This window comes from Doryrhamphus excisus, chromosome 4 (assembly GCF_030265055.1).
Source record: "Doryrhamphus excisus isolate RoL2022-K1 chromosome 4, RoL_Dexc_1.0, whole genome shotgun sequence".
In the NCBI taxonomy this organism is placed as follows: Eukaryota; Metazoa; Chordata; class Actinopteri; order Syngnathiformes; family Syngnathidae; genus Doryrhamphus; species Doryrhamphus excisus.
In genome coordinates, this window is record NC_080469.1 from 21,950,590 (window position 1) to 21,964,870 (window position 14,281).

General features: G+C 33.4%; 1 protein-coding gene across 1 annotated transcript; it reads right to left on the reverse strand.

Moving 5' to 3' along the window:
- Positions 1-10,416: 10,416 nt before the first annotated feature.
- On the reverse strand, positions 10,417-14,199 carry LOC131127788 (putative defense protein 3). Its single transcript, XM_058070027.1, has 5 exons — positions 13,998-14,199; positions 12,340-12,452; positions 12,169-12,278; positions 12,026-12,096; positions 10,417-10,544 (listed from the first exon to the last, which is right to left on the reverse strand). Exons 1-5 carry the CDS (start codon positions 14,197-14,199, stop codon positions 10,438-10,440), a joined length of 603 nt encoding a protein of 200 aa, XP_057926010.1. The 3' UTR covers positions 10,417-10,437.
- Positions 14,200-14,281: the final 82 nt, after the last annotated feature.

Below are 14,281 nucleotides of genomic sequence, written 5' to 3' on the forward strand. Positions count from 1 at the left end.
GCTCCATTATTCTGCTTCATGACTGTGAACATCTCGTCAACACAAAGAAACATGACAGTTTCCGTATCAGCACCGATATCGTGCAAATACGCCCTCTAGTGGCTGTGAGCAGCACGGTATATGACATCAGAGGAATCTGATTGGATCTTTTTATGGTAATATCGCAACATCACTGCAACATCTGTTCGTGATGTGAGCCGAGAAAGAAAATACGTAATTTAAGACTAAAAATATAGCGTATATAATAAAATAGAATCAATAATAATATTTGCTACTACCTGATTTTTAATGTTGATGTGGTTTATTATCAATATGATATGACTTTATGATACATATCATTAATTCATTCATTCATTTTCTACCGCTTTTTCCTCACGAGGGTCGCGGGGGTACTGGAGCCTATCCCAGCTGTCTTTGGGCGAGAGGCGGGGTACACCCTGGAGTGGTCGCCAGCCAATCACAGGGCACATATAGACAAACAACCATTCACACTCACATTCATACCTATGGACAATTTGGAGTCGCTAATTAACCTAGCATGTTTTTGGAATGTGGGAGGAAAACCGGAGTACCCGGAAAAAAACCCCACACAGAGATGGCCGAGGGTGGAATTGAAGTCAGGTCTCCAAGATGTGAGGCCTGCGAGCAAACCACTAATCCACCATGCAGCCTTGGGAAGCACAAATCCAAGGAAATACAGCTGGAATAGGTGCAGATTCTGGAAGATCAACAAACAACCATTCACACTCACAATCATACCTATGGACAATTTGGAGTCGCTAATTAACCTAGCATGTTTTTGGAATGTGGGAGGAAACCGGAGTACCCGGAGAAAACCCACGCATGCACAGGGAGAACATGCAAACTTTACACAGAGATGGCCGAGGGGGGAATTGAACCCTGGTCTCCTAGCTGTGAGGTCTGCACGCTAACCACTCGCCGCCCATTCGTTATATCATTAAATTTAAATAATATTTAATATGTATCCATCCATCTATTTTCGATACCGCTTATCCTCACTGGGGTCGCGGGTACGCTGGAGCCTATCCCAGCTGCCCAGCTATGTTTAATATGTATATTAGGTTTATTTAAAGATTTTTTTAAGTTCTTTATTGAAATAAATTACCATAAACATAATTGTATTTGCAAATGTGTTGTATTTATTGTATTTATTATATTATACCTAACTGATGTATGTATTAAGTAATAATTCTGATATGTCAGCCTACATTTTTATTTAATTGTATTCATATATATTTATCCATTCATCCATTTTCTATGTCGCTTATTTTCCTCAGGGTCTAGAACCTAATAGTATCATTGTATTTAATTTAATTTAAAAAAATTATTACATAAAAAATTATGCAAGCATTAATTACAAAATGTATACATAATTTAAAATCTTTTTTCCAAATAAAATTACTATATTATTTTATTTATATGATAAAAATATGCCATAATTTTTTTTATATTTACATATATTAGACTTGCATATTTTTCGTAACATTTTTTTTTCTTTAATAATAATTATTTTCAGGTATTTTTTGTAGGTTTTTTAACAAAAGAAAAGTAAAATTATATGATACTTTTATTTATAAAAATATATAAGCAAAGTATATATATTTTTCAAATTTTTCCATGCTTCTGCTTCCCTATAATAAGGAATTATAATAAGGTGTTTAATTATTATATTGAGGACTGCTTCCAGAGAAATATTTTGACAGCATCATTAGGATAACTGGAGCCAAAGACATCACCACCAACGTTCTCGAACGTGTTCTAGAAGGTACTCGATGTACCTCATGGCTTTGGAAGAGTCCGGCACGCCATTGCTTTTTATGGTGCTGGAAAGTTGATAAAACGGATGAAGGGGGGAAAAAAAAGGGGAGGTGAAGAATGCAGAGCTTAAGCGTGACAGACATGTCAACTAAGCCTCTGCGAGCAGGGATAGCCTTAATCTGCAGCGCTGCATGCGCCGCTGCAATCAGACGATGACATCACGCTTATGTTTTTTGGGTACGCATACGTGTGCGTCTGCACATTCATGTATGCTCTACATCGAATACACTAATAATCTAATCATACTTTGACAATATATCAACTCTCGCTCGATTGGTTCACATGTGTCAAAATAGTGCTTGTTGGCCCAGGAACCATTTTTGGTAACCTTAGGGTGTGTTCAAAATGGATCCTGAATGCCTCACCATGAGCTAGTAAAATTCAAATAGTGGAAAATGAGGATTGCGTCAGTGAGTAATGTCATGTAGAAAGTCTGAGAGGGATTAAACCCGGATGAAAGCAACCGGTCGTGTAAAGCTTACTCGCCATCCACGACGATAACTCACTTCGCTGAGGCAGAACAACTTAAAATGCATCCAGTACAACTCCTACATAAATATATTCAAACAAGATTACAGGGATTTATATATCGTATTATTTTTGTATTATATGTATACAGTCATCCATTGTTTATCATGGTTAATTGGGTTGTTGTTTTTCCCCGTAAAGTTGGATTCAATATTCATTCATTCATTTTCTACCCCTTTTCCTCACAAGGGTCGCTCGAAGTGCTGGAACCTATCCCAGCTGTCTTTGGGCGAGAGACGGGGTACACCCTGGACTGGTGGCCAGCCAATCACAGGGTACATATAGACTCTACAGTATCTCTACAGTACTTTAACAATGAATTAATAGCTTTTTTTTATAAAGCCACAACCTACATAACATGAAATATTTTCCAAAAAAAAGTTAAATACAGTTAGCCCTCATAAGTGAATTTCCAAAAAGTTGGCTTCAATATTTATAAATGGAATATTTTCATAGCCATCTTCTAAATGCGATTTTTAACATTATTAGAGCCCTCTAGACACAAAATAACACCCCTATGGTATATACCTCTACTTTTATTTTACCAAGTATAATACATTCATTGTTCGGGCGAGAGGTGGGGTACATCCTGGACTGGTGGCCAGCCAATAGACAAACAACCATTCACACTCACATTCATACCTATGGACAATTTGGAGTCGCTAATTAACCTAGCATGTTTTTGGAATGTGGGAGGAAACCGGAGTACCCGGAGAAAATCCACGCATGCAGGAGGAGAACATGCAAACTCCACACAGAGATGCCCGAGGGTGGAATTGAACTCGGACTGAGTGCTAACCACTAGACCACCGTGCCGCCCTGAATCAAAGTTGATACATTAAAGAAAAAAGAGCATTATTTTCAAAATTTGTAATATGAGAAAAATATACTTGCAATTAGGTTCATTCATTCTGGTGCTGGAGCCTATCCCAGCTGTCTTTGGGCGAGAGGCGGGGTACACCCTGGACTGGTGGCCAGCCAATCACAAGGCACATATAGACAAACAACCATTCACACTCACATTCATACCTATGGACAATTTGGAGTCGCTAATTAACCTAGCATGTTTTTGGAATGTGGGAGGAAACCGGAGTACCCGGAGAAAACCCACGCATGCACAGGGAGAACATGCAAACTCCACACAGAGGGTGGAATTGAACCCTGGTCTTCTAGCTGTGAGGTCTGCACTCGACCGCCATGCAGCCCAGATTCAATCTTAATAAATAGAATATATTCATAGTTAAAGCATAGTAAAGGGACATAAGAGATGGCCGTCGCCTAGCATAGCAAGCTACCGAGCCAACTAGCTAGCTGCGCCAATGAAGTTATTCTAAACTTAATATACCATATATTATACTACTGTATACTATTTACTGCATACTGTATTTGTATATAACTCTGGGTAAAATTGTTGATTTGTTAATACTTGGGTTGTTTATTTTTTTATATTGTGTATTTTGGACTGCTTAAATTATTCTGTACTCAAATACACAAATTTGTGTATTTGTACACAAATTTTGCCACTGAGGGACGAATAAAGGCATATCTTATCTTATCTTAAGAAAGTTAAGAAACGGAGTGGGGAAGAAGGACAAAATAAAAAGGCAAAAACTTACCACTTCCACAGGGAATGGGAGGAGAATTTTTTGTGCACATTTTTATTTTACGTATTTACTTGTATTTATTTACAAATTAAATACAATATACATGTAAAATGTAAATTGAATTTTTTATATTAATATATATATTTATATATATATATATATATATATATATATATATATATATATATATATATATATATATATATATATATATATATATATATATATATATATATATATATATATATATATATATATATATATATATATATATATATATATATATATATATATTATTATATGTTTATAATAATATTTTATATTTATATAAATTTTTTTAATATTTACTTTTTAGGTATTCATCAGGAAGAGCATCCGGAATATAAAGTGCTTTTTAAAAAATATATACTTTTATTAACTTTTATTTACATTTATGTATCACTATTGTTATTTTGATAAAATATGATTATATATATATATTTTTTTTATACCAACAACCTTCACTAAATATGACCTCTCATTTGCTTTTTTCCTCACACCTTGTCTGTCATCTTTGGCGTTCCGCCTCCATTAATGTCTGTGGAAAACCAAGACATCAAGGCGAATACTTCACAGGCCAATGAGCAAAACAGCAATATGGGAGGCCATTTAGGAATATAACATGTCTGCTGGTGTCGCGCTCTCGTTTACACTTTACACATGCACCGCTGCCCTTTTGTCCCACAGTGGCAGGACACTAATTACTATCGAGTGCTCCACCAACCCCACCGACACCCCCGAGATGATCAATACTTCACCGCAGAGGAACTCCAGCAACATTGCAATGTCACACGTTGGATGGCATGGGAAAAGTCATTTCCTGAAGTGGAGAAATTCCTGTGGGGGGGGGGGGGGGGGGCACATTACAAAACACATAAAAAATAAATAATTCAAGAATCCTTTAAGTCAAGAAAATCAATCAATCAGTAATAAATAAATATAATAATAATAATAAAACGGCAAATAATAAAAACTTAAGAAACCACATATAGTTGGTGGGTAGACAAATTATTTTTTTCAGATTAAAATGAACAAAGCATTATTAGAGCCCTGTAGACATGACAAAACACGACTATAGTCACATTTATACTTTTATTTACAACATATTGCGCAACTGCAGGGTCTTGAGACACATGCTAACTCGCAAACTAGAGCGCTCGCAACCTAAACGGTAGCCTTCAAGTTATTTCCTTTCAACTTAAATAGCCAAAAACTTACCACTTCCACACGGATAGGGAGGATAACTATTAACAGTTATTTAACCTTTAACATGAACATGAATCAAACGTTATAATTTTTTCTCGGTACATGATACCATACAGCATCCATATCAAACTTGCACGGGCCGCACTAACATTAAACTTTCATATCAATGCGGGGGCCTCAAACTAGTGTCCTGCGGGCCACATTTGGCCGCGTGTTTGAGACCCCTGATATAGAGTGTTCCTTTGCAGATTTACTGTTTCGCAGAATTATTTTAATGCTTCATTTTTAATTAAGTCTATAAACGCAGTTACAGGCCGAGCCTTGCCCTTTAAAAAGAATTGCATTGTGGGAAGTTGAGTGTCTCATGCTTTCCTCTACCGTCTGTCTGCACCGACTATTGTTTTTTTGCGTCCTGATGCGTCAATCAATCTTCGGTTGGAAGGAATAGGTACTGCAGCAGTATGTTTTTAACGAGGATACAAAAACACTACAGTTCACCAGAACAAAAAGGCTGTGAAAAATATGCCCTTATAAAATATGACCTTCTTTAAAGAGCAACATAGTGCTCTAAAATGTACATTTTCACAAAAAAAAAAAATCCAAACATTCCCTTGAATGTCCCGTTAGCTATATTGTTGTAGTTCAGCATACATTGTAGTCAAACAGGAAATGATGGCTACAAGGTCATATAGATGGAGCTTTAGCGCTCAGGATGTAATGCAAAGAGTCTTAAGTGTGTGTTATTGTTTATGTTGCGTTATCCAACCAGAGGGAATGTAGGTTACACATCCGCCATTTTGGAAAAAAATGCAGGTCAAAGCTTACGTTCTTTCATAATTGACATTATAATGAGATCTTTTGTAGGAAAAAGGTCATGTGACAGGAGCGCAATGTGACTAAAACGGGTCATAATGTCATGAGAATATTACCACAAGGTCAACTTTTCGTCATGTGACGACAATAAGACTCTAATGTTGCCAGAAAATGTTAAAAATTACAGTCGCTCGGTTGTAAAAATAGAATTCCAAGCTGCTATGTTTCCGCAATAAAGTGCTAAAAGCTACAAGAATAAACTGGTAAGTATATAATGATATATAAATAAATAAATATATATTAATATAAAAAAAATCCATTTACATTTTGCATATATATTGTATTTAATTTGTAAATAAATACAAGTAAATACGTAAAATAAAAATGTGCAAAAAAAATTCTCCTCCCACTCCCTGTGGAAGTGGTAAGTTTTTGCCTTTTTATATTGTCCTTCTTCCCCACTTCGTTTCTTAACTTTCTTAAGATATATATATAAATAAATATATAAATAAATATATATATTAATATAAAAAATTCCATTTACATTTTGCATATATATTGTATTTAATTTGTAAATAAATACAAGTAAATACGTAAATTAAAAATGTGCAAAAAAAATTCTCCTCCCACTCCCTGTGGAAGTGGTAAGTTTTTGCCTTTTTATTTTTTCCTTCTTCCCCACTTCGTTTCTTAACTTTCTTAAGATATATATATATATATATATTAATATAAAAATGTCCATTTACATTTTGCATATATATTGTATTTAATTTGTAAATAAATACAAGTAAATACGTAAAATAAAAATGTGCAAAAAAAATTCTCCTGCCACTCCCTGTGGAAGTGGTAAGTTTTTGCCTTTTTATTTTGTCCTTCTTCCCCACTTTGTTTCTTAACTTTCTTAAGATAAGATAAGATATGCTTTTATTCGTCCCTCAGTGGCAAAATTTGTGTACAAATACACATATTTGTGTATTTATATATCATTTATATATCATAATATATTTACGGAACAACGTTTCCAATTCCAAAAATAACGACGCAATGTCATTGCAGAGTCCTCACTCTGTTGTGGTTTTTCAAAAATTAATAAATTCATGATTAGTTTTTAAACAAAATTAAGCTAATTGTACTTACGCTTGGCCGAAAAGAAGTATTTCCAAGCATAGAAATAGCTAATGAAGTAACTAAATGCACTAAAATACAAATACAAGGCAGAAAAAGCATTCTAATTGTGAATGTAGTATTCTACATCAGCCACTAGATGTCAGTAATTGTTCCGGGGGAGACAAACACTAAACATGATAGTCACAACAGGCATTTATTGCACAACAACAGGCATAATAATAATGTCATGGAATAATAAAAGCTACCACTAGCTAAAACTCAACCTCCGGCGTCACTTCCTGTCCTCCACACTATCGTCTTAAAAGGCTTATTTACTTTACTTATTTACCACTGTGTTATCATGTCTTATTTTGACTGATTATACCTCCTATATTGGGTAATACAAATGTAAAGGTGACTATAGGGTTGTTATTTCATGTCCAGAGGGCTCTAATAATGTTAAAAAAACATATTTTCAAGTTCATAAACATATTATCTATGAAAACATTCCATTTACGAGAATAATGCTGTAATATTACAAATTTTTGAACAACAAAATTTTTAAAAAGTCATAAAAATGAACCAATTTAACCAAGAAAGAAAACGAATAAAATTTTAATATTAATAAAATAAGTGTTTTGACGACAGTGGGAACATTATGCAAATAATGTGTCTAGTAGTGTCTTTGAGTATTTTGAAAAGCGCTATACAAATAAAATGTATTATTATTATTATTATTATTATTATTATTATTATTATTATTATTATTATTATTATTATTATTATTATTATTATTATTATTATTATTATTATTATTATTATTATTATTATTATTATTATTATTATTATTATTATTATAAAGCAATGCTGTAAGGCTAGGCCAGTGAAGTAGTCATCTTACATTTGTAACGTTACACCAACAAGTCAGCATTTTTGCCAAGAAGAAAAGTCAAAATGTTTTTTTACAACATTTTACAACAATAAAGTCGGATAAGAATAAAATCGGAATGTTTGATAATAGTCATAACATTTTGTGAATGAAGTTGTGACGCTATAGTAATACATTTGGAATGTGAAGAAGAAGAGAAAATGCTAAAAGGACTAGCATTTTGACCGCTATCAATCCAGTCAATTTACTCAACATTTTCCAGCAGGAAGATGCTTTGACAAGTAAAATGTCTGCATGGGTAAAAGTGAATTTAAAATGTATTTATTAAGAGCAAGGCATTTAATATGGTGGGAAACTTTATATTACATTTATGATTTTTGCCATATTGTATTTTATTAATACCCGGGGGGGGCAAAGTTTTTCCAGCAAGGAGCGCATCATGAAAAAGGAAAAGACGCAATGGTCACTAATATTTTTGCTGTTTTTTCCCCCTTTATTGTTATTATGACTTTATTCCCATAATATTACAACTTTTTCACCAACTTAATTTCCAAAAAGATCTGTATTTTGTTTTGTTTAGTATTTTAATATATCAAACTCCATGCAACTAAAATGATGTTATTTTCCCTCATAATATTAAAAAAAAATTTCAAAAAACATTTTCCAGCAGGAAGATGCTTTGACAAGTAAAATGTCTGCATGGGTAAAAGTGAATTTAAAATGTATTTATTAAGAGCGAGGCATTTAATATGGTGGGAAACAGACATTTTTTAGGGCTTTGTATTACATTTATATTTTTTGCCATATTGTATTTTATTAATACCCGGGGTCGGGGGGCGGGGGCAAAGTTTTTCCAGCAAGGAGCGCATCATGAAAAAGGAAAGGACACAATGGTCACTAATATTTTTGCTGGGGTTTTTTATGACTTTATTCCCATAATATTACAACTTTTTCACCAACTTAATTTCCAAAAAGATCTGTATTTTGTTTTGTTTAGTATTTTAATATATCAACTCCATGCAACTAAAATGATGTTATTTTTCCTCGTAATAATAAAAAAAAATTTCAAAAAACATTTTCCAGCAGGAAGATGATTTGACAATTAAAATGTCTGCATGGGTAAAAGTGAATTTAAAATGTATTTATTAAGAGCGAGGCATTTAATATGGTGGGAAACAGGCATTTTCAGGGCTTTATATTACATTTATATTTTTTGCCATATTGTATTTTATTAATACCCGGGGGGCCCAAAGTTTTTCCAACAAGGAGCGATCATGAAAAAGGAAAAGACGCAATGGTCACTAATATTTTTGCTGGGTTTTTTTTTCCCCTTTCTTGTTATTATGACTTTATTCCCGTAATATTACAACTTTTTCACCAAATTAATTTCCAAAAAATCTGTATTTTGTTTTGTTTAGTATTTTAATATATCAACTCCATGCAACTAAAATGATGTTATTGTTCCTTGTAATATTTAAAAAAAAAATTAAAAAAACATTTTCCAGCAGGAAGATGCTTTGACAAGTAAAATGTCTGCATGGGTAAAAGTGAATTTAAAATGTATTTATTAAGAGCGAGGCATTTAATATGGTGGGGGAAAAGGCATTTTTAGGGCTTTATATTACACTTATGGTTTTTGCCATATTGTAGTTTATTAATACCTGGGGGGGGGGCCAAAGTTTTTCCAGCAAGGAGCGCATCATGAAAAAGGAAAGGACACAATTTTTGCTGTTTTTTTCCCCCCTTTGTTGTTATTATGACTTTATTCCCATAATATTACAACTTTTTCACCAACTTAATTTCCAAAAAGATCTGTATTTTGTTTTGTTTAATATTTTAATATATCAACTCCATGCAACTAAAATTATGTTATTTTTCCTCGTAATATTAAAAAAAAAATTTATTCGTCAGAATGGGATTTTTTGCTTTATATTTTGACTTTATTCTTATAAAATTACAGCTGTTTTTTTTTTATTTCCCAACTATTTCAGCTTTCTCATTGCATATTTTCATCTTGCAATTTTGACTTCATTCTCACATCTTTTTCTGGATCCTCATTTTCTAAATATTAAAATGATATTTTTCCTCATAAATCAACATTCTTTGCGAGATAACTTATTTCCTCCTAATATATGAACTTTATTATTGCAAAGCAACTGATTATTTTGCCATTTTTGCTGCTGTTTTATTGTTAAATTGTGTTTTAGGATGTGTTGCAGGCCAATAAAAAAATACACCCCTGCCTTGTATTATATAATAAAGTTGAAGCCCCATATTGACATGTCACTGTGGAAAATCAATAAAATTGCCCATGTCAATGTTAGAGGAGGCTGAAGAGGCTGAGGAACCCCCCTCCCCCCCAAATGGTTACATGCCAGCCAATGAGCAAGGCCGCACAGAGCGTGTTAGCGTTCAATGCAACACAAGCAGCATAAGCAAACAAGTCAGGAGGCCGAACATATGTTTGCCGTCAGCCGAGCCCACGCTTGCATCCGTCGCCAGGCTGATATCGTCTTTCCCTGCGAGGGAAATTGAATACATTCATAGTTAAAGCATAGTATAGACAAACAACCATTCACACTCACATTCATACCTATGGACAATTTGGAGTCGCTAATTAACCTAGCATGTTTTTGGAATGTGGGAGGAAACCGGATTACCCGGAGAAAACCCACGCATGCACAGAGAGAACATGCAAACTCCACACAGAGGGTGGAATTGAACCCTGGTCTCCTAGCTGTGAGGTCTGCGCGCTAACCACTTGACCGCAATGCAGCCCGGATTCAATATTAATAAATAGAATATATTCATAGTTAAAGCATAGTAAAGGGACATAAGAGACAGCCGTTGCTAGCATAGCAAGCTACCGAGCTAACTAGCTAGCCGCTCCAATGTAGTTATTCTAAACTTAATATACTATACTACTGTATACTATATACTGCATACTGTATTTGTATATAACTCTGGGTAAAATTGTTGATTTGTTAATACTTGGGTTGTTTATTTTTTTAAATTGTGTATTTTGGACTGCTTAAATGATTCTGTACTCAAATACACAAATATGTGTATTTGTACACAAATTTTGCCACTGAGGGACGAATAAAAGCATATCTTATCTTATCTTAAGAAAGTTAAGAAACGAAGTGGGGAAGAAGGACAAAATAAAAAGGCAAAAACTTACCACTTCCACAGGGAGTGGGAGGAGAATTTTTTTTGCACATTTTTATTTTATGTATTTACTTGTATTTATTTACAAATTAAATACAATAAATATGCAAAATGTAAAATGGATTTTTTATATTAATATTTATTTATTTATTTATTTATATATTATTATATATTTGTAGGAATATTTCATATTTATATTATATTATTATATATTATATTATTTTTTTTATATTTACTTTTTAAGTATTCGTCAGGAAGGGCATCCAGAATATAAAGAAACAAAACACAACTCGATGCATTTTGTGTCGCCATCTTGAAAACTTAAAACGCACTTTTACCTTTAGATCTGGTTTTATATTGTGTATTTTGGACTGCTTAAATTATTCTGTACTCAAATACACAAATATGCGTATTTGTACACACATTTTGCCACTGAGGGACGAATAAAAGCATATCTTAACTTATCTTAGGAAACTTAAGAAACGAAGTGGGGAAGAAGGACAAAATAAAAAGGCAAAAACTTACCACTTCCACAGGGAGTGGGAGGAGAATTTTTTTTGCACATTTTTATTTTACGTATTTACTTGTATTTATTTACAAATTAAATACAATATATATGCAAAATGTAAATGGAATTTTGTTATATTAATATATATATATATATATCCTTATATATTTATAGTAATATTTCATATTTATATTATATATTATATTAATTTTTTATATTTACTTTTTAAGTATTCGTCAGGAAGGGCATCCGGAATATAAAGAAACAAAACACAACTCGATGCATTTTGTGTCGCCATCTTGAAAACTTAAAACGCGCTTTTACCTTTAGATCTGGTCATGACGTTGGACCTCACGTTCACCCAAAAGACGGTGCGTTGCTGGGCAACCGTGGCCCTGGAAGAGCACAGCAATGACCGCTTTAACGCATCAATCCTCATCAATGAATTATAATGTAAATGATATTACACAAAGTAGACGGGGGTCGTGATGTCGGGGGGCGTCCAGCTGTAGACTGTCGTGTTGCCTTTGACGTTGGTGTTGGCGTGCGTGATGGCGCCGTATGGATTATCCGTGCACTGCAGAGACACAGCGTGATGACACGGCGGGTCGGGTTACAACTTCCTGTCACAAACTTACCTGCAGGAACTTGGTATCAGGAGGAGGATTCTTCCAGGTTCCCAAAGCAAAGAAACTGTTTCCTGAGCGAGCCTCCAGCAAAACACCTCTGTACTCTGGTCCACTGATTGTCACTGGATGTGTTGAAAAGTAAGAAATATGATGTTATAATAATATACAAAATACAATTTCATTGATTTAAATATATTATGAGAAAAACATTTATGAATGTGAGTGTGAATGGTTGTTTGTCTATATGTGCCCTGGGATTGGCTGGCGACCAGTCCAGGGTGTACCCCGCCTCTCGCCCAAAAACAGCTGGGATAGGCTCCAGCATCCCCGGCGACCCTCATGAGGATAAGCGGTAGAAAATGAATGAATGAATGAATTTGTACTGTCTGTCAAACCTTTGCAGCATGTTGGCTTTTCAACTGTATTAAATTAAATTAAATTAAATTAAATTAAATTAAATTAAATTAAATTAAATTAAATTAAATTAAATTAAATTAAATTAAATTAAATTAAATTAAATTAAATTAAATTAAATTAAATTAAATTAAATTAAATTAAATTAAATTAAATTAAATTAAATATGATTTTTGCCATATTGTAGTTTATTAATACTCGGGAGGGGGGGGGCAAAGTTTTTTTTCCAGCAAGGAGCGCATCATGTCCCCTCCCCCCTTTGTTGTTATTATGACTTTATTCCCATAATATTTCAACTTTTTCACCAAATTAATTTAAAAAAGATCTGTATTTTGTTTTGTTTAGTATTTTAATATATCAACTCCATGCAACTAAAATTATGTTATTTTTCCTCGTAATAGTAAAAAAAAAAAATTTCAAAAAAACATTTTCCAGCAGGAAGATGCTTTGACAAGTAAAATGTCTGCATGGGTAAAAGTGAATTTAAAATGTATTTATTAAGAGCGAGGCATTTAATATGGTGGGAAACAGGCATTTTTAGGGCTTTATATTACATTTATGATTTTTGCCATATTGTAGTTTATTAATACTCGGGGGGGGCAAAGTTTTTCCAGCAAGGAGCGCATCATGAAAAAGGAAAGGACGCAATTTTTGCTGCCCCCCCCCCCCCCCTTGTTGTTATTATGACTTTATTCCCATAATATTACAACTTTTTCACCAACTTAATTTCCAAAAAGATCTGTATTTTGTTTTGTTTAGTATTTTAATATATCAACTCCATGCAACTAAAATTATGTTATTTTTCCTCGTAATATTTAAAAAAAAAATTCAAAAAACATTTTCCAGCAGGAAGATGCTTTGACAAGTAAAATGTCTGCATGGGTAAAAGTGAATTTAAAATGTATTTATTAAGAAATATATTATATTATTATTATTATTATTATTATTATTATTATTATTATTATTATTATTATTATTATATTAAGATATTAAAAAATATATTAAAAAGTAAGAATTAAACTAGATTTAATAGTTTTAACAATATCAAACTGGGACTGGTAGGTCAGATTTGAGACACCCAGACAAAAACTAAAATAAAAAATTATGCAATAATAATAATAATAATAATAATAATAATAATAATAATAATAATAATAATAATAATAATAATAATAATAATAATAATAATAAAATAAATATACACCCTTTCCTTGTTTGGTAATTGTGAGTAGGATGTGATCCACTGGTCTTACCTGTGATGGCTTTACCGGGCTGAAAGACGCGGCTGTTGGTGACCAGCTTGTAGGGCGAGGGCGACGGTTGTGCCGGCACCCCGTGTCGAGGGGTCATGTCCTCGCAGGCGCCCGTGGGTGCCCCGTTAGGATAGGCCCCGACGTTGCTCAGCCCCTGCAGCAGCATCAGCAGCAGAAGGGACGCAGACAAGAACGCCTCCATTTAGAGCAGAGAAGAAGAAGAAGAAGAACAGGAGAAAAGGAAAGGATGAAATATCCCAAAAAGTGTGACGGGGAAGCGGCTT

Bases quoted from the DNA above. Each gene is read 5' to 3' on its own strand.
- LOC131127788 (XM_058070027.1), bottom strand. From the start codon at position 14,199: ATGGAGGCGTTCTTGTCTGCGTCCCTTCTGCTGCTGATGCTGCTGCAG. The intron at 12,453-13,997 runs GTAAGACCAGTG...CAACACATCCAG, and splicing joins GCCCGGTAAAGCCATCACAG to TGACAATCAGTGGACCAGAG. The intron at 12,279-12,339 runs GTAAGTTTGTGA...GTGTCTCTGCAG, and splicing joins CTGATACCAAGTTCCTGCAG to TGCACGGATAATCCATACGG.